The 21179-nt window shown below is 35.3% G+C and overlaps 2 protein-coding genes across 3 annotated transcripts in view; one reads left to right on the top strand and one right to left on the bottom strand.

Moving 5' to 3' along the window:
- Window positions 1–21179, top strand: part of DPYSL3 (dihydropyrimidinase like 3) — a 61398-nt gene that overhangs the window by 38407 nt on the left and 1812 nt on the right. For both annotated transcript variants that reach the window (XM_039351918.1, XM_039351926.1), the window contains exons 4-12: window positions 1405–1569; window positions 3508–3569; window positions 6495–6575; window positions 7783–7851; window positions 12281–12401; window positions 13079–13235; window positions 18436–18577; window positions 19259–19429; window positions 19970–20149. In XM_039351918.1, coding sequence (XP_039207852.1) covers window positions 1405–1569; window positions 3508–3569; window positions 6495–6575; window positions 7783–7851; window positions 12281–12401; window positions 13079–13235; window positions 18436–18577; window positions 19259–19429; window positions 19970–20149 — 1148 coding nt within the window. The remainder of the gene's footprint in view (window positions 1–1404; window positions 1570–3507; window positions 3570–6494; window positions 6576–7782; window positions 7852–12280; window positions 12402–13078; window positions 13236–18435; window positions 18578–19258; window positions 19430–19969; window positions 20150–21179) is intronic.
- The window catches only part of STK32A (serine/threonine kinase 32A), a 103842-nt gene continuing 95904 nt past the window's right edge, over window positions 13242–21179 (bottom strand). Inside the window, exon 13 of the mRNA XM_039351940.1 lies at window positions 13242–13649. Within this exon, the coding sequence (XP_039207874.1) occupies window positions 13583–13649 (67 nt within the window). The 3' untranslated portion in view covers window positions 13242–13582. The remainder of the gene's footprint in view (window positions 13650–21179) is intronic.

The following is a 21179-nucleotide window of genomic DNA, read 5'->3' as shown; positions in this document are numbered from 1 at the left end:
GTGGGGTTATCCTTGAGCATACATTTAAAAAAAGTATTATTGTATACTACATACTCCAGGATAGCCGAAATCTGTTTTTGATACCTAAAATTTTCAACTTAATCTGTAAATATATCATTCATTCAGAGAAATGGAACACAAATGGAATTTATATTACAAATGCTAGAGAATGTTTAGTCTTTCTGAGATGTTTGATGTCCTTGTGTCTTCCATATGTTTCATGATCCGAATTTCCAAGTTGAAAAAAAACTGATTTGGAATACTAGATTTTTGTGCTTGAAAAGTGAAAGGTATGGATATTTTGTTTAAAATCTATAAGGAAAACTTTACATAGCTCAGAATAACTGTTTCTGCCCATGCCTAGATTTCAGTTGCTATGGTCCCTAAGAAATACTAAACGCCTGCAGAAAGAATTAGGCCCTTGGCCAGATATGTCTCAGAACAGGACTCTCCCAGCCTACCTCTGAAACAAACAAAGCAAACTAAAATGGAAGAGAAATTCTTGAGTCAAATTTTAAATCATTTTATCACCAGTGAAGCTTAGTCCACAGCTTAATCTTCTTGCTGAAGCGTTTTGACTTACTGAATAAAAAAAAAATCAGGATAAATTTCAATTATAAACAGTTAATGTGATAGTGTACTTCTTGGTCTGCCATTTCTAATGCTTTTTAAAGTGTCTACCATATGAAAAGTCTGAAATGAAAATTGAAGAATATACCAATCATAGCAAAAAGTATTTACATTGCATCTTAGGAAGCTACCCATCCTTTTTTCAATGGGCATTTGTGGAAGATGGAGAGGCTGGAATCTCAACCAAAACCTACTGGAAGCATCTAGAACATTTCTAGACAATGTTAAATCAAGGCCTTGTTTTTTTTGATCCCTATCCAGCAAGTTTACTTTATGTGAGAGATTATAAGGAATAAGATACAATTTTGGCTTGTTTGCTGCAGAAAAGCTAATAAATATAAAAAATGCAAAGATTAAATCTGCACAGTTCTAAAATGTTTTTAACTTCAAATATTTTCCCCTTTCTTAGATTAGCAAGTTCATGAGTTTCATTGAATTGACTTAAACATTTTTTTTTATTTTTATACAATGCTCTCCATTACAAGAATCACCACTAAAATAATACCTCTTCTGTTCCTTGGACTGCAAAAGCAATATTCTAAATAAGACACTGAAGCCATACAAATTTAATTAACTGATATCAGTAGTACTTAGATTTTTTTTTTACCCTCAAGCCAGGCAGAATAGTTTAATCATTATGAGTAAGGACGTTCCACAATAAAAGGACATTTGATTTGGGATACTGAGGACATAGTTGTTTAGCAGACAAACTCCTGATAGGAGGGAAGAACATCTGTTCTTGATTCTCTGCTAGAGCTTACTCTTTTTTCACAGTTGACCATGTTGTACCTGATCCTGAATCAAGCCTGGTAGAAGCTTATGAGAAATGGCGAGAATGGGGTGATGGGAAGGCTTGCTGTGACTATTCATTGCATGTGGACATCACTCACTGGAATGACAGCGTCAAGCAGGAAGTGCAGACACTCATCAAAGAAAAAGGTTTGTTAGCACCAAGATCTCTGGGCTTTTCTCATTCTAATTACTATTCTGTTTGAGTAATAGATTATACAACAGTGAACCTAAACCTAATGCTCTGAGATTAGCAATTCCAGTCAGTTTTCTTAATGCTTTCATTGAGTGAAACTTAATTGCTATTTGTTAGTATGCATGTCTATGCAAAATAAATTTTGCAACAATTTTTTTACAGCTTTTTATTTGTCATTCTTCAAGGAAAGTATACTTAGTTCATTATAATAAGAGTTAAAATATTGTTTTGGAGTGTCACTTAGGGACCTAAATCTTGCAATTCCGATTGAGTTGCAACTAAATCTGAATTGGAAGAATGCAGTTTCTTCATTTAAAAAAGAAGCTATTTTTCCATTGTGTATTTAGCTTCATAGTATACGAAGTGTAAAAAATTATTTACAAAGAGTAATATCAATTGTTTAGTATTGCAGACGCATTCCCCTATCACTCTTTACATTCTTTCTTCCAAATCACTATATTTTTCCATAAACAGCTTTGTAAATGGTAGCCACAAGATTTTTTTTCATTTAGTAATATTAATAGTAGTAGAGTTGGAAGGGACCTTGGAGGTCATCTAGTCCAACCCCCTGCTCAGACAGGAAACCCTACACCATTTCGGACAAATGGCTGTCCAGTCTCTTCTTAAAAACTTCCAGTGTTGGAGCATTTACTGCTTCTGGAGGCAGACTGTTCCACTGATTAATTGTTCTCACTGTCAGGAAGTTTCTCCTTAGTTCTAGGTTGCTTCTCTCCTTGATTAGTTTCCACCCGTTGCTTCTTGTCCTGCCTTCAGGTGCTTTGGAAAATAGCTTAATTCCCTCTTCTTTATGGCAGCCCCTGAGATATTGGAATACTGCTATCATGTCCTCCCTTGTCCTTCTCTTCGTTAAACTAGACATACCCAATTCTAGCAACCGTTACTTATATGTTTTAGCCTCCAGTCCCCTAATCATCTTTGTTGCTCTTCTCTGTACTCTTTCTAGAGTCTCAACATCTTTTTTACATCGTGGTGACCAAAACTGGATGCAGTATTCCAAGTGTGGCCTCACCAAGGCATTGTAGAGTGGCATTAATACTTCACGTGATCTTGATTCTATCCCTCTGTTAATGCAGCCTAGCATTGTGTTGGCCTTTTTGGCAGCTGCAGCACACTGCTGGCTCATATTTAGGTGATTGTCTGCTAGGACTCCGAGATCCCTCTCACAGTTACTACTATTGAGCATGGTGCACCTATGCTGTACTTGTGCATTTGGTTGTTATTAAAATTTTAATTTAATGACTAACTCTACTATTGGGTAGGTTTTATTAGTTGATTGGCTGTCAATGAATTCTGAAGTTTATTTTAAATTACAATATCTGGCTTACCTGGAATTATTACAGTGGAAACTATTATAAGTCTGTTTTATCTCTTCCCTAATTGTCTAAGGAGAACAGAACTGAGAACATATAGACCCAGTGCTTTGGAGAGCATTCTTGAGCAACCTATGAGCTAAATTATTGTCATCAAGTCAGACCAGACTCTTAACAATCTTTTCCAGAATGCTCTTTCAACGACATGGTTCTTCAGGGCTACCAATAATACACCCATTACCACTGTTCATTCTTTTCTCTTTTCTTCCCTTTCCCAGCGTGATGAACTTCTCAAAGGAACCGATTCTTTGCATAAATATAAATTATAGTTTACCATAATATACAAAGCTGGATAATGAGTATTATTTCTGTAATCTTATGAGAAATAATAAATCGAGGAGCAGTGGATTCAGCATCACCCTTGTTTTCCAGAGTGAGGGCAATATCTTTGATTGCATTTAAGATATTTTTGCAAAATACTTCCATCCCAGTCAGTGTGCAGAATATTTTTGTATTACTTCTTTTTCAATACTTATTTTGTATAATCTTTCATTGTTTTAGGAGTTAACTCTTTCCTGGTTTACATGGCCTATAAGGATTTGTACCAGATGTCAAACACAGAGGTAAGAAATTGGTTATTGTACTATAATACACAATAAAAAATGTATTAAAAAATTGAATATTTATCTAATGAAAATTATTCAGATTTTAACTTGGAAGGGTGTATGTTATCTTAGTGAACCCACGTGAAATTAAAAACAAGAGAAATGGAATTAGAAATAAAGAAAAGGAACTCACGGTATGATGTATATAATCCTGGAACCCCCATGGGATGTTAGTAGTCACACTTGATAAAAATCAGATATATTACTGGCTATTAGAAATCATATTCTCAAGACTTCCGGTTTTGCGCCTTAGCGTGCAGCCAAGGGACTGCAGAGCTCCATATCCCATGGCTAGTTTTGCCCTGCCAGGGGATCCTAAATGGGTCTAAAGTTGCCCCGGAGAAGCGACGAATAAAGAGGGGCGCCCTGATGATTGCAGAACGATGGCCATCCTGCTCAATCTGGGAGAAGCCCTCTAACCCGACAGAAGAAAGGCTGGCCACAAATCAGTGACTTGCCCAAGCTACTTGCAGCGGAAGTCCAAAAACACCAACCAGAACAACGGTGAACAGCGTGCTTGAAATTGGGTGAGGAATTCAATCTTCTCTCTCCTATTTTGTATCTGATTTCCTGGAAAAGATTCACAAGAATCAAAAATCCTCCCAAAGTGAGAAGGAGGGGGACCACACACCCACCCTCCCATACATGGAAGTGGCAAATTAAACTCTTATGGGGAACAAAAATATATTGAAATGAGGTTAAAAATACTACAGTCTGGATAAATTTGAAAACTAAGAAAACTGTTAAAATTCCATACCTGAAAAAGTATTGATGAAATTATTACTACTAATAATAATAATAATAACTCTTTGCTTTAAAAGTTGGAAAATGAACAGCTACTTACATCTAGTGGAGGATTAGAGAGAACTATAGCTGCATTGACTCAGAATTTGGCAAGATGCCCAGAAATAGCAAAAAAACAGCTGGGAACAAAGCGTTGGGCTATCTACTACAGAGTGAAACTATATATGTTTAGAAACTGCTGACCTGGGATTATAAACACTAAGCTACATTTTTAAGTTTAGAACCATTTGCAGAGAAAGGAAAACCTTGGCCTTCGGCTAATCTTTTAAAGGAGAAGTTACTGAAAGCTTTCACTGGTTGATAATCATAAGACTCCTGAAAAGAAAAACTGTTACAAAATAGAGTTTTCAGTGTGCTTTGATAATTGGAAACATATTGGATTACAAAAACTATATATAAAGATAAGTACATAAGATTTCCTTGTTTGGACTTTTAAGATGGGCTGGTTTGATAAAGCTAATTAAAGAGACTATGGTACTGCTGAAAAATTACTTAGAGGAGGGAGACAAAATTGATGTATATTTATCTAAAAGTGACAGAAAACCACACCTAACACCTCCTACTGAAGACCCCAGCTTGGAACATCAGACATCTGCAGGAACAATGACTCAAAACAAAGCAAATACATTCCAGGATAAAATATATGCAATGCTGCATCAGATTCAAATGACAATTGTCTCAAATCATGATGAGATTAAAAACAACTCTGATAACATAAATGAACATATCTCTAACTTAAACTCACAAATAACGTTTGAATTAACAAATAGACAGTAGAATATAAACCAGAAGAAGAATAGACAAAGCTTGGCCATAAAGGGGGTCTTATAGTAAGAGGGTTAAGATTTATAAGTAGTATAATACTTCTATAATATATGAAAGGTAAAAATATTAAGATGGCGTATGTGAATGAAAACTTTGGATATTTCTAAAGGTAATGAATTTTGAGAAAAGTATGACTGAGGGAAAATTAAGCTTAAATAAGAATCTTGAAAACAGGATATATAATGACTTAATAAGATGATTTCTATAAATACAATTGAACATAAGCTGATTAGAAAAGATGTTATATGTTGATGTTGTTATATATACAAATACTAGAAAAATGTTTATACCCAACTTTGTATATATTGAAAGTATTAAGAATTATATTTGTTTAATGTAGACAAAAGGAGAACATTACTGGAAGAAGAGAGGATCAAGGAACTATATTATCAACTAATATATTGATCAGCTATAGAAATTATTGTTGATTGTTTTTACATATATGAACCCAGACAACACATTGTTCACGAAACACTAAAGATTGTTATAAAAAAATTAATAAAATATATTTTAAAAAGAAATCATATTCCCATATTCAAAAGACAACATAACTTTATCAGAGTGTGATAGCTCCAATTATTTAACTTTCCTTAATAAAAAAAGGATGCATGCCAAAGTTGTTGTTGTAAGATAGATTTTTAAATGTTTAATAGGCAGGTTTCTGGCCATATAATAAGAATGAGCTGTAAGATGTAACCAAAGATGCTTCTCTACCTTCAGTAGAAACTGCACTCTCAGAAGATGAGTTTTGATGATAAGTTACAGTGTTATATGGTTATTTGTATATTTTGTAAATAATTTTAAAGCTTTTTAAACAGGCACTTGATAAGTATAGTAAATCAAAAAAGATGAACCCCCAAGCTCCATTCATTAGGGACGTAGGAACAGAGAACTGGGTTTCAAGGACTAATTTTAAGTACAATTATTGGCTTTTGTGCTACAAGCCATACTCAGTCCTAAACAAATAGTAATCCCAATGAGTTAACATCTTGTTACTAATTCTTTTTATGTTTTTCAAAACATCTAATTATGAAGCAGATGCTGAACTTAATATAATTGTAATTAGAAATTGTAAGCTTTAGCCAGTAGTGCATTGGATAAACATCAGTTTCTTTTTTTATTACTAGCAGGTATTAAATGACTAACTTATTAAAAGCCCATCTTTTTAAAAATGTTTTCATTTAAGACATTCTTGTACAGAGATAAATCTTCAGTTTTTTAATATTGGCTTTCTTGTTTTATCCTGTTTTTCAGCTATATGAGATATTTAGTTTCTTAGGAGAACTTGGTGCAGTAGCTCAGGTTCATGCCGAAAATGGGGACATAATTGCCCAGGTAATGTTCTGTCTTTTCTGTGACCAAATAATAATAGCAAGCAAGCACATGCACATTTGACATGTTATTTCTGTGAATTTTATGCACTATGCTCTATTTTGCTACGGCATACGAAAGAAATAAAATAAATAAGCATGCAAGCAACAATAGAATGATAGATAGATAGATAGATAGATAGATAGATAGATAGATAGATAGATAGATAGATAGATAGATAGATAGATAGATAGATATGGAAATATTATGTGGAAATAATACCTTATGGCATATTGTGTAGGCAAGTTAACAACTATTTCTTTAGTGACAGTTCAAAGTTACAACATCATTGAAATAAGTGACCTATGACTGATTCACATGATCAAAATTTGGGCCCTGGCAACCAATTTACATTTATGGTGGTTACAGCATCCTGGAGTTGTTTGATTCCCATTTGTAATCTTCCCGGGAGTCTTCCAACAAGCAAAGTCAAAAAGGGAAGCCGGATTTGCTTAATAAACTCATTACTTTACGTAATAACTGCAATGGTTTACTTATTTCCCATGGCAAACAAGGCTGTAAAATCAGGTGTGACTCAACAGCCTCCTTGCTTTGTAGTAGAAATTGTGGTCTAAACTCGAGGGCCGCCTGAATAGATTTATTTGACAAGTCAAGTGAGTCCTTCGATCGCAGCTGGACAATATAAATGCTTGAGTTACAGTACGCTTAGATTTAATTTCACATCAGTTTGGCTTCAAATAGCCTTGTTTCGATAGAGGCTTTCTCACTGCCCATAACTAATAGAGTGCAGCAGTCTCTGAGTTCATGTTGTAGGCGTGTCCATTCCCAGTTGCACGAGCTTGGCCATCTCCATATTTTTCAAATAGTAATTAATAGTTTGAAGTCTTCGCTGCTACACATCAGTCACACTTAGAACGTTGCATTCTACATATGATTTCCTAAAAGCTAAATTGTACAAAAACAAAAAATAGATAATGCTGCCTATGTAAAGTTTTAATTACATGTATACTTTTAAATCATTTTTTCTTGTTGGTTTTTTTAATGTCTTATTTAAATGTTTAAAACTAATACCAGGAGAAAGAAAGGTAGGTATAAAACAGACGTCTGTTTTAAATTATTCCCTATACATTTAGCAATTAAATTAACAATTAAATCAAGAAATAATGAAACTTGTTTATGACTCAGGTCTAAGTGTTGTTCTGTTTTTTAGGAGCAAGCTAGGATGTTGGAGATGGGAATAACTGGCCCGGAGGGTCATGTGCTAAGTAGACCAGAAGAGGTAATATATTGCTGATGAATGAAAAAGTATAGTTTATACAATTTGTTGGGAATTATACACTCTATATACAAGCATTTTTAAATGCAAATCTACAACTACATGAAGAACTAGATGGTGTAAATTCCTGTTAGAGACATGAATCAGAATAGTGTCCAAAATAATCTACAGAATCTATATATACTGCATATCCTATTACCTATTCATGAAGCTTTCACTTTTTACAGATACCTCTGAGTAGTAGAAAGCTTAGATTTGAAAAGTGGGCATTATTTAAAAAATCTCCATGAGCACATGTTTGCAAAAAGAGTTGCTAGATATTTGCTAAATTCTCAATTTAACCTATGGTCCATAGTTTATTTAAATCAAAATTCATGTAGTAGAAAGAAAGATATCAGTTAGATTAATTATTATTAATATATTATTATTTGGGCTGTAAATCCCTGTACATTTTTATTTTGTTTGTTTTTTTAATTGAGTAAATACTCTTAATGCTGTTTTATTATACTGGCCACTTGATTCTGCTTCACTAAGAAGTATGAAAATTACAATGAATAACAATAAAATATTACATTATGTATCCATGAAGAAATGTATTGTTTGACGGTAATAGTTTTATATAACTAGGAAATTAAGAGGATGTTAAATGACAATGTACTATTGATTTTAAAAGAAAATTTACTCCAATAATCTTATCCTCTTGCTAAACATTTATAGCTAATGTTAAAGATTTGGAGGAAAGGGGAAGAATGAAAATTTAAATAAATTATTTGCTTAGATAATTACCCCAGTTTATGTGGTACTGTTGCCATTTTAGGGATGCTGAATCGCTTTAAGTAGCATAATTATGCCTGATTCTAATCTTATCTGTGAAACAATTATATTAATTAGCAAATGTCTTTGTTAGTAAAGAGACTGATGATGTGTAAGAAGTGGTTTTGAAATTCAGTCATTGCCTAATAACAGCCATGTAGAAAATACACACTTTTGCTTGTAAGAAATGCTACACAAAATATTGTACATTCTTGGGTACATTTAAGATGCAAGGGGAAAGGCTATTCCACTTTATGATAAGTAATTGATTGGAAAGTAGAGTTGAGCATTCCCTCTGATATATATCTTAACTAAAGCCTAAGCTCAAGAAGAATACAAAAAACATAGGGTAGAAAAATAATCTTCATTTCAGCACAGATAGTTTGTAAGGCTTATATATATGTATGTATGTATGTAGGTCTTTGGTCATTCGGGTTTTCTCCCGCGTCAAATTGGAAGTGTCTTGGCGACATTTCGACAAAATCTCATTTGTCATCTTCAGGCTGGTGTTTTCGGCTTCGTGCTTCTAGGAGCACGAAGCCAAAAACACCAGCCTGAAGATGACGAATGAGACTTCGTCAAAACGTCGCCAAGACACTTCCAATTTTACGCGGGAGAAAACCCGAATAGCCAAAGACCTACCTACCTACATACATACATACATACATACATACATACATACATACATATTAATATCTGTATGTTCTCAAGTTCTCTAGATTTCCAAGCAAACATCTCACTGATTTAAATAACTAGGCCACATGGTTGATGTCACAGCAGATTTCTTCTGTGCTATTATGTTCTGTATGAGTATGTCTACATACTTAATAAAACAATTGCAGTTGTAGCATTCCACGATGTTGCCCCAGTTGACTGATAATTATATGTAATAAAACCACCTAGAATTGTTGCACTGGTTGCTTTGACCAAAGTATTGCTTTCTGTATGTCCAATATGAGACTCACAGTATGATTTATTTTTTTGCATCTCTATTTTGCCCGTTGAAATGAAAGAGCCAGATTGAAGCTATGGTTAAGGCATCAGGCTAGAAACTGGGAGATTGAGTTCTAGTTGTGCCTTAGGCACAAAGCCAACTGGAAGACCTTTCTTAGCCTAGGAAATAGGCAATGGCAAACCACTTCTGAAATATTGCTAAGAAATTAGTTCAGGCATTTGCCAGAAGTCAACATTAACTTTAAGATGCACACATACATACACGGATATACACTTACAAACATAAAAGTTGAAAGAAACTTTGTTGTAATAAATCCTAATAAAGTGACTCAGAAAGATAACGTACATCATAAAATTGGCTATATAGGCATCATGTTCAAGTTGCCTTCATCAATGGAATTCCGTACTTTTTAAGAGCTTATATTATAGATTTTCTAATACTTCCGAACAGACAGATGCTGAATTCAGAGTTTCTCAGCTCCGTGGTACAATATACTCAGAATCAAAATAGGACACATAAATATGATTTTCTTGGCAAAGCCTTTTACATTCAATATGAAATGTTTCTAGGCTACGTGGATTGTGTTAGGGAAGGAAACCAAGTTTTTGAGTTCATACTTGAGGGAGAAAAACATAGTCTTCATATACAGCTGCATGAGCTATAAGCTAAACTTTTTAATAAACCCACATTCTTTGGAGCCTTGAATAATTTGTCTGTTTAGGATAGTGTCCTTTCAGGATACTCTTTGTTTGTTTTTCCCCTTTCCTGTGTAACATTATTTAGCCCGTTCTGCTAAATACTTGGACAGCCAGAAGGCAATTTCCATTGAAGCCAAGCTGACTAGTCAATGATGTAATGTTCCAAAGTTAGCTCACTTGATGAAGTGTTGAAAGTTCCAGCAGTACAGACCAACTGTGTCATGGAAAGCCAAAGTGGCCAACAGGCTTACAGGAAGAGTAGAAAAACCCTTATAATTGCAACAGATATAAACACCCAGGTGCAAATGTTTCCTCCGTCTCTGACAGAACAATAATTGAGATACATAATTTATTAATGCAGAACTGTTTTAATACAGCTTTTATCAGGTTTGCAGTTATAGCAATGGCCTTCATCATCTTGGCAAAGGCTGCTTAAAAATAATTACTTGTTACTAGTCAGATTGAAATGTGTGCCCAGTAGAGAAGTATTAATACAGTAATAAGATGTCAAAAAGAAAAGCAATCATTAATAGGTTCTGTTACATTAAAGATTAATATTATTCCAGTCGGTCAAGGTTTACATTTATTTCTTTTTATTCTTCATACAGTCCACCACTTATTCTCTGAAAGATAAGCAACCTTATGCACAATGCTAGGGAAAAAAGTAATAAGGAAAAGAAATTAAAAAGCAGAAGATAAGAGGATATGAAAAAAAAATTCTAAATCCACCAAGCTCACTAACTATACCTGTCTGTACCTTTGCATCTTTGTTCTACCATGTCCCTAGACCAATATACAAATAAGTTCATTTGCTTGTTCATAATTTATGTATACTCATACTCCATTTTCAGTGATACTGTAATGTTTAAATACTCCCTCGTTATGTCATACAGTCAGCCTAAAATACACTACAATTAATTTTGGTTTTCAGATAACATGACTTTTTCTGTAGAAGGGCTCAAATGGTTATATCTCCTAACAGTGCTTTGTTAAGAGAAACATTTTTATACATTTAACCATATAATCACAAAACAACCACAGAGAAGTTAATTTGCCTTGCTTTGCTTCTTGCCCAGTGTGGAACTATATATACTGAATATTCCATTTATTCTCAGCCATGCTTTGCTTTGCAACAGAGCATTGTAGACTGGTCTGTTGCATACTACAGCCAAACCTCAACTCCATATTTATACAAATTGTTCCATAATTCAGACCCATTCAGTTTATTGCGCAATTTCTCTAAACATAATAAACTTTCTCACCTTCATAAATGTTTCACTCCTTTCCCAGATTTAAATAGCTGGCAGTTTTATGGAGCATATTTTCTCCATCCAGCAAAGTAATATAGTGACTCTCTAACACATTCAAAATTCATACGGCTAATTATGTAAAAATACAGTGTCACCTTGAAAGCCAAAATCAGCTGCTGTGTATAGTATGCATTGTGTTTGTATTACAAAATGCACAGATGTTTGTAAAGCAAGGTTTTGCCAAATTTATGGAGAAAACAAAACTCTTAGTACAGATTGATAATTGTGCTAGAAAAAAATTGGACCTGTTTTTATCATGTCTGTTTTATATACAAATTATACATTATGGGTAGTTTGGGAAGTCTTTTTTTTATGTTCTTCCAACACTGTTGAAAAGCAAAACATTATGCAGTGAAATAGAATTCATTGTGGTGGCGCAGTAGTTAGAATGCAGTATTGCACGCTAATTCTGCCGACTGCCAGCAGTTCGAGCCTCACCAATTCAAGGTTGACTCAGCCTTCCGTCCTTCCTTCCGAGGTCAGTAAAATGAGGACCCTGATTGTTGGGGGCAATATGGTAACACTGTAAACTGCTTAGGGAGAGCTGTTAAGCATTATGAAGCTGTATATAAGTCTAAGTGCTATTGCTATTGTGTCCTTTGAGGTTATACATCCTATATGAATATTTGTGAACTCACTAACCTCTTCTTTTTCAGTTGGAGGCTGAAGCTGTCTTCCGTGCCATCACCATTGCCAGCCAGACTAACTGCCCCTTGTATGTGACTAAAGTGATGAGCAAGAGTGCAGCTGATCTGATATCACAAGCCCGGAAAAAGGGTAAATTTCTTCAGCTTTGTATTTTCATCTTTATCTTATTTTCTGGCTCAGAACCTTACAGCCCAAAATGCACCCCCTGAAGTAAGTGCACATTGCCCATTCTACAGAAAGGGAACATAGGTAAAGCGAAAAAGAACATCTCTGAAATTGTTCAAAGGATGCAAAACTTTTCATAATCTTGAAGCAGTTGGTGAGAACTGGAAAAAAAATGACTGCATTTGGAGGATTAACTTACAAAGAAGGTAGGTAAGAGAGAATATGGTAGAGTAACTTTTGCAAGTCTTGGTTCCAGTTACTAGAGCACATTTTTATTCGTAAAGTTCCCAGATGTATCTAGTTATCTTAACACAGAATGTTCAACTTAGCAGGTCTCATGCTAAGAGTATTCCTTTTTACTTTAAAGCAATCTGTAACTCGTTCCCTTTAAAAATGAAAATTCATCTGATCTTGGTTTAAAAGCAAACTGGAAGACATATCAATTTTTAAGCGCAGGTGCTTTGTCCTTGGCTTTGAAATCTGTTTGTCATGGTTTGGATCAACAGGACCAAAATAGGCATTAGAAATAAATGATTGGTGCCTTTAAAAAAAAAAGATAAGTTATTTGGTTTCCTGCTTCCTTCCCTATAATGCATGTTCTTTGTCCTTTTTTTTTTTCTTTTCCCCATGACGATGCTCAGGCAATGTTGTGTTTGGTGAGCCAATCACAGCCAGTCTTGGAATAGATGGAACCCATTACTGGAGTAAGAACTGGGCAAAGGCTGCTGCATTTGTGACTTCTCCACCTCTGAGTCCAGATCCAACAACCCCAGATTACATCAACTCGTTATTGGCCAGGTTGGTAATGGCAAGATAAGGGAATAGCCCTCCTTTTGCTACCTTTCTTAAAAATTTTGAAAATAAAATGTATTGCTGCCTAGAGTTTGGCAATAGCATGCACACTGAAGTCCCTGATTACATAGCTTGGTTGTCTATTTAAATATGAAAGAGTAATATAATACATCTAAAGTGAAGATCAGTGATGAGCCCCGCAACAATCCATTAATGAGAAAGAATTATTTTAGATTCTGTCTTCAAGAATTGACAGTGATTTTCCCTTCACAACAACCTCATTAACAATGATTGTGTGGTGTGGATTATACCGGGGCAGAGTGACTGACCGAAAGTTATCCAGTGAGCCTCCATCATTGAAAATGCATTTGATCCTGTGTCTCCCCAGTTGCAGTCCAGCACCTTACGAACACTACACCGCTGAAAAGCAAGAGAAACCAATTAGTTAGAACAGAGTAATATTTAACTGAATTGCATTCTGCCACAGGATTAAATGGACAACTAAAATGTATTGCATGAATCGAACAGAGCTAAAACTGACTGGCATAGTAAAAAAAATAGCCATTCTGGTAACAGGAATTGCACATGGAACCTTGGCCATAGTTACTCGGGAGCCATGAAACATTTTATGTATTCCTGTGTCTGAGTGAGTTCTGTGCATAGTTTTGCTGATACATTTTATGTAGATAATGCATGTGAACATCTGCTTATGAGAAGCTACATCTGCTTCTCATAAGCAAATGTTATTTTCTGTCTTGGTACAGCCCTCAGGAGGTTTGTATGACAGAAATCTTTGCTTCTGTTTATATTTAATAAAATAGACCTAAAGGACACAGATTTCTCTGTGCAGGAAAACGTATTTGGTGCCAAATTATTAAGAGAAGATAAAGATTATTGTTGGGTTAGAATTTTGGTTTAGAGATCCAGTCTTAATCTTCCCTTTGATTCAGAAAAATAAGACAAACAGTCCATCTGGAAGCCAAAGATTTTCTGTATTTTCCTGTTGTTTAGACAAGGCTTTAAGGATTTTTTCCCCTATCTTAATTATAGTACATCCTTTCAGTTCTTGAATCCCTGGCAACTAACAGATGTCAGGAAACAGGAAGTTTCCATAAAAATCTGTGCACAACCCTTTAATTCATTACTACCATATTATTTTTTGCTGCCCCCTACTGTCAATAAAGATAATTCTTAGACACAATAATTTTACATCCTTGGTTAGTACTTGAATTATTAAATTTCCACCATCTTAGATTAATGTGTGGATAATATCATTTTAGATTACCCACATATAATAAGAATTAGAGAAGATCACAAAGCATCAAGACCTGAAAATTGAACTTGAAAGATTATGACATAAACAGGCGATAGTGGTCTCATTAGTTATTGCCATGCCAAAAACTCTTGGATGACACCCTGTGCTTGACAAAATTTCCTACTGTCAATTGCAGAAGGCTTCACCTATACTATATTGATACATTGCAACATCCTAGATTCTTGAGAAGAACGTGATATATATGAAAGCCAACTAGCTAAAGAACTGGCAGCTGTCACTTCACATTGTTGTGAAAAGGTGGTGGTGGTGATCAAAAGTTAATTATAACTTGATTTTTAAAGAAATACATGGATTTTTAAACAGTTAAATGACTGCTGGATTAAAGTCTTGCTTCTCTGCTGTGTTCTCTGTAATCCACATGCATGGAATTTTATGGCTATACAGAATTCAGTATGTTTGGTTAGAACCTCACTCTCTTCATTTTTATATGTACTTCCACAAATCACTTCAGTTTTCCTTTGATCTACGCAGTGGTAGTGCATTCATTATAGCATCTCCAAAATATTCCTTTTGTCATCCTTTTTTTTTCTAATTTTCCTAAACATACTTTCAACTTTGAAGTTGAACTTTTGCAAATGATCTTGACTGTGCTGTTTTGAAGATTCTCTTTTCCAGATGCAATGCTGTGGGGCCAGGCTTGCATGCTCTGATGGACACAGTTATGCCTTAGGGATGAAGAGCATGCTGTGGATTCCTTAGAGGGCTTAGTAGCAATTGTCTCAAATGTTCTGTTGCTTTCTCCATGTATTTGTGCCTTTCTTTTGTCATGGGTTTGCCACAATCACAGGGAACATTTCCATTATTTCAAAAGCCACCATTCTGAATTCTCTAATTCACTGTCCCCGTTGAATCACATGCTGCTTTCATAACATTTCCAGGAGGAGATACATAAAAGGCATTTGAACTGGCCTCCCATAACAAGCTTTCAATTAAGTTCTATTCAGGTTCTTCATTGTTCCCAAGAAAAATAAACGTATTGGATACATTTGAACTTTCCAGACCTCTTTCTGTTTGGGATCATCACATTTGCTATAGTTTGTGAATTCCACTTAAAGATTTGTGGTTTGTGTCCACTGCTTCGTACAATGCTAATTTTCACATTTTTATCATATCATATATCATACCAATGTCCATACCTTTACTTTATTGTGAGCAGTTTTGTTTATATTTTGCCTTTTGCTCTTCAACCTCACAATGGCTTCTGCAATGTATGGCCACAGCAATGGCATGTCTACCCTTGAAGGGAATCATCCCATAATCATTTTGGGAGTACTTGCTTATACTTGGGTTATCCTGTAGGGACCTTCTCAGGTGTGTTCTTGACCTGTTGTTGGTAGCTATGGAATACCATTCTTTGACCTAATTTAATGTCAAAGATAGAATGAACTCCAAAATCATCCTTATTTCTGAATCTCCTTCCAATTCTGTTTGGCACTGGGGACTTAAATAGCAACTCTAATAAACAGGTTCCAAACACATCTACTAGTCATGGACTGGGATAATAATCAACGTAGGGAATTATAGGAGAGGTAAAATTAGAAAAGCCTCTTGGTTCTTTTATCTGCAAGCCAAAGCCAGCTAATCACATTTATAGGAACAGAAGTGGTTAAGCACAATTCTAATTGGCAGAAGTTAGATGAGGGAACCATCACGGGCTGTCCTCCCTTGCAAGTGAAAGGTATTTCAGCTCTGCCTCCCACTTTACCATATTTCCTGTGAGAAAATATTGCCAACATTTTGTGAAAAGGGTCAATGAGGGATTATTCACTATCCTGCTGCATTATGAGAGGTCAAGAGCATCTTTTGCTGGGATTTAGAAAATAATTCCCTGGGGATTGCTTCTGTTAGATCTTCAGATTGGCTCCTGGGAGTGAAGAGCAAATATATTAAATCAATTTGCATTACAGGTTCATCTGGAGTCTTGAACTGGGTCATGGATGTTAGGATTAGCTCCTTATCTTATATATTTATGGTCATGTGATGCTGCAGTTTGCTAGAATTAATTATGCCATTAGTCATTTGGAGTACTTTGATGTTGACTTCCTTTGCTATTTTTCAACACTGGGTTGAAAAAATTCAAAATTCACTGAGAATCAGAAGAAAGAGCTTATGGTTTGGGAACCAATGTGAAAAGTTTTGTGAAAGGTTTGCTTTAAACCTGCATCACCTCTAGAACTGCTTTTGCTAACATTGAAGCAATTCAGGTTCCATTTTGTTACAACTATCTAAATTTTTGGAGCAATATATATTGTCTAAGCTGTATAAAGGTTTGAACATATCATCCTTAAGGTGGCTGTTATAAAATTCTTTGCCCTGTCTTTCCTTGCCACATAGAAATTCTAATACAAACAAAATTCAGTACATTCTGAAGTCAAGACAAAAACAGTAAAACATTTGTGTAGCATTCTGCTTATTAGCTCTTTGAAGTATAGAATCACTGCTTTTCAAGAATATAAAGTCTTATGAAGTACCTGTGCGATAACAGTCAAGGACTTAAAATCTCTAATGTTTTAATATGTTTGTATCTGCTCTTGACATGCTCTTGAGCATCGTCAACATGCAGGACTAGCTTACCAAAGAACTATTGTAGCATAGGCTGAAGCTCTTCTTTTTTTGAATAAGAAAACTCATTTTCTGCAAACATTTCATATCACATTGCTCGTATGACTAGAGTAAATTTACTCTAAAGAACAAATTAAATGCAGCTTTTTGACTTAAGGGAGATGCAAAATGTTTTGTGGACAAACTGTTCTGTGTTTAGAAGAGCTGGTTTAGGGTATCGGTGGCCAAACTGAAATGTGTGTGCTTTTTATCCTTTGATCTGTAAATAAAACAAAATGGGTCAGTTTGTGCTGAGCATAGACATAAACGCACTATTTTGGGCAGGAATTGTTATGGTTAGGGAAGAAATAGGAGGAAAAGGCATTATTGGCCGAGGGGAAGGAAGGGAAGGCATCAGGAAAGTCAAGAGTGAAGTAGTGTGATAGACAGTGCTGGGATATTAGCAGGAGCAACACTTGTGGGGAGGGAGAGAAGGCCCTGAGAAGATAAGGTAGCCAGTGGAGTGCGGTGTCCTGGGATACTGGCCAAGTAACAGTGAGGAAAGCAAGGGGAATTTGGTAGCCAGGTTGGGGAGCTAGTTCAATAATTTGCCCTGGAAACTGGTGAGGGAGTGGGGAGCATGTATCAAGCTTGCCCCCATTCACTGTATCCTGATTTTCTTTCACATACAAACAACCAAAACATTTCAGTTCTGCCTATTCTTTACAATGCAGAGGCTTGTTCTGGATTCAGAAAAAAACAAGGTCATCTCTAACTTCACACAACTAACATTTCTTGACACTGAAATCAAAGCCAGAATGAGCTCTAAATCCACCTATTAGGATTTCTTTCATTAAACATCAGAAAAACTTCCTTAAAAGAATTTTGCCATGAGTAGAAAATATAAGATTGTAACATTTCGGATACTGGAGTGTTCAGTGTCAATACCTTTTTGTCTTTTTAAGTGTTAAAATAAGAAAGAAATTACTACACCTGTTTTCCTTTTTTTTTTTTTAAAGCAAGGTTATTTCCTTGATACCTTTCTATGAATCTCTTGCTTTTGTTTGCACTTGCCTGATTGTGACCCTTGGATCTGTTTCACAAAGTGGCTACGTGTTATGAAAAGTAAAATTTCAATATAGTAATCATTTTGTATCACTTAAAGGAACAATATGTATTTTTAAAAACGTAATTATAGGTTCTCCACATTTATTGCCTCTCCTATTTGTGGTTATTAAAACTTTTTAACAGATTACAAATAATTATAGAGCAAAAATAGCCGGAATGGGTCAGGGGCACATGTAACCCTTTGGTTTGTCTCTGAGCCAGTGGGGACCTCCAAGTCTCTGGAAGTGCGCATTGTACATTCAGTACAGCACAGAAAGCAATTGGGAAAGACAACTTCACCGCCATTCCAGAGGGAACCAATGGCATTGAAGAACGGATGTCTGTTATATGGGACAAAGCAGTGGTAAGAAAAAGGGGCTACGGGAGGGAGGCAGTGATGTAGTAAATCTTGGGATAATGTGACAGGAAGTTTCTGTGAGACATTCAAAATAAAGGTGAATTGTAGGGACTGGCTCAGACTCACTCAGCTGTGAAAAATGAAGATACAATAAAAGAAACTGCTGCATAAAATTGTCTGTTTTGTTTCTTTTCCTCTTTAAAATTGAAATATTTAATTACGATAGGGTTTTTTATATAGGAATGGATGTGCCCAGGACAGTTTTTGTGCCCATGCCATTATAATCCCTGCCTTGATCCCTCTCCCATTACTGTAGCAGGGTCTTTTGTGTTAATATTTTTTTCCCAATTCTTACGTCTTTAATTCTACTAAAATAATTTTTAATTTTTTTGTTCGGGAGAGATTACAAAGAGAAAGGGAAGAAACGTCAATAAAAGGAAGAAGATTTCATTACATATTGATAGTTTTGTTTTTTTCATTCTTTTGATTGCTTGTTTTTTTGTTATTGTTATTTTAATTGTGGGCCACCCAGAGTCACTTGACTAAGATAGGTAATTAAATAAAAGAAGTGGGAACTGGTGTGCTGAGCTTTATGTGAATAGAAAAACATTGGATGGATGTAACTTCAGCCCTGCCCATTCCTGATGTGTCTGCTTCAATCTATCCTCTGTGGGTCATTTATTACAGGCTACAGGGAAAATGGATGAAAACCAGTTTGTGGCTGTGACAAGCACCAATGCTGCCAAAATCTTCAACATGTACCCAAGGAAGGGCAGGATTGCTGTTGGGTCAGACAGTGATCTTGTCATTTGGGATCCTGATGCAGTGAAAATTGTATCTGCTAAAAGCCACCAGTCAGTAAGTTGTTTTTTTTTTTTCATACAGTCTAAAAGGTTGAATCAGTTGATTTGTTGCCACAAGTGAATTGTTGGAATTTCAGTTCACAGCTCAGGGGTTAAATACTAAACAGTTGTGAGTAAAGTGAATATCTCTTTCACATGGGCTCTCTTTGAAAAAACAAGCGAACTAGTAATAGGAGTTTCCAGTTTGGGAAACGAATACTGTTTCAAGTCTGTAATGATTTTGCAATCGGATTACTTTTTACGTTTTTTTGCACGGCTCACTTGCTTTAACTCATGGGGACAAAATGCCCTTCACCTGATAGAATAAGATCTTGAACCTTTGTTTTCTTAATCCTTAAAACCAAAGCCCTCCTTAGATAATAGTTTTTTTCAAAAGTTTGATGTAATATTATTTAAGTATTTATTTTAAATCTTAATGAAATCCATCCTTTTTGCTCCAGCTATTTAGATTTTCATCTCACCTTAATATGAAATTAAATTGAGCAATGAATTTCATAAGCAGCATAGTAACTGTACTAACTATTATATGTTGTAGGCAGCTGAATACAACATATTTGAAGGAATGGAGCTGCGTGGAGCCCCACTGGTTGTCATATGTCAGGGAAAGATCATGCTTGAAGATGGCAACCTTCATATAACACAAGGGACGGGACGGTTCATTCCTGGCACCCCATTTTCAGATTATGTCTACAAGCGCATCAAAGCAAGGAGGAAGGTAGGATAGACAAACCTGGATTGTAATATGAAATTAATGCCTGAAAAAGTGTTAAGGAAAAGAATAATATTTCATCATTTCATTTGAAAGCATCTGGGAGATTCCTAAATTGCAATGGGACTCCATTAATAAATCCCTAGTCTTTACATCAGTGCTTCAAAAATCTTGAATTTTTTTATAAAAATTGCATTTACAAAGAAAATACCAATATTAAAAACACCCACACACAATAAGAGGAAGAGAAGAAATTATTTACCTCAAAAATGCAGACTCTTCCCCCAAAAAGCAACGTAGCATAATCCTGAATTTTTGCAAGTTTGTTTATAAGAGCCACTTCTGCACTGTTTCGTTTTCATTAAAATGGCAAACACAAATCTTGAGTGATTTAATGCATTTCTTTTTTTAAGACCACTCAAACTGGCTTTGCTTGTAAAACAATACCTGAATCTAGTGATATGATAACTGGGGATTTTGATCATTGACAATTCCCGTTATATTGTCAGCTTCATCCAATTATCTCAAAAAATTCCAACAATATTTATAATCCCGAGTTATTTGCAGTGATGGTCAGCAAGAAGCGCAATACTATATGGAGGATGTCAAAATCAAAGCCATATTTAGAATCAAGGTCAGGCTATCTTGAAAATCATTCTTATCTTTAGCATCGACATATGAAGACATTTGATGTTGTGCATAAAAACAGCAGGAACCTGTCTAGGCAATCACTGAGAATTAGACATAATTGAATGGAAGAGCGGAAGAAAAAAATTGTTAATGAAAGTCATAATTTAATTACACTCTTAGTTTCCTCAGTGAACCTTCCATTTTCTTCTCGTTGTATTGCTTCTCGTATTGTTTTGCTTTTAGGAGATAGCATGGTTCTGTGTTTAGAAGTCCAACAGCCTCTGGATTATATTAGCTGTTTCCATTTTATAAATAAGGATGAAACGCATCAAGCAAGCTGTGGCAATAAACCTGCTCCCCTCCCCATCACATGTCTGGCATCACAACAAAATAGACGCCTAAGCCA

Source organism: Crotalus tigris, unplaced genomic scaffold (genome assembly GCF_016545835.1).
Source record: "Crotalus tigris isolate CLP2741 ecotype Arizona unplaced genomic scaffold, ASM1654583v1 scf7180000017568.12009008, whole genome shotgun sequence".
Classification (NCBI taxonomy): domain Eukaryota; kingdom Metazoa; phylum Chordata; class Lepidosauria; order Squamata; family Viperidae; genus Crotalus; species Crotalus tigris.
Note: the sequence above shows the minus strand (reverse complement) of the source record. Positions and strands in the feature narration are given on the sequence as shown.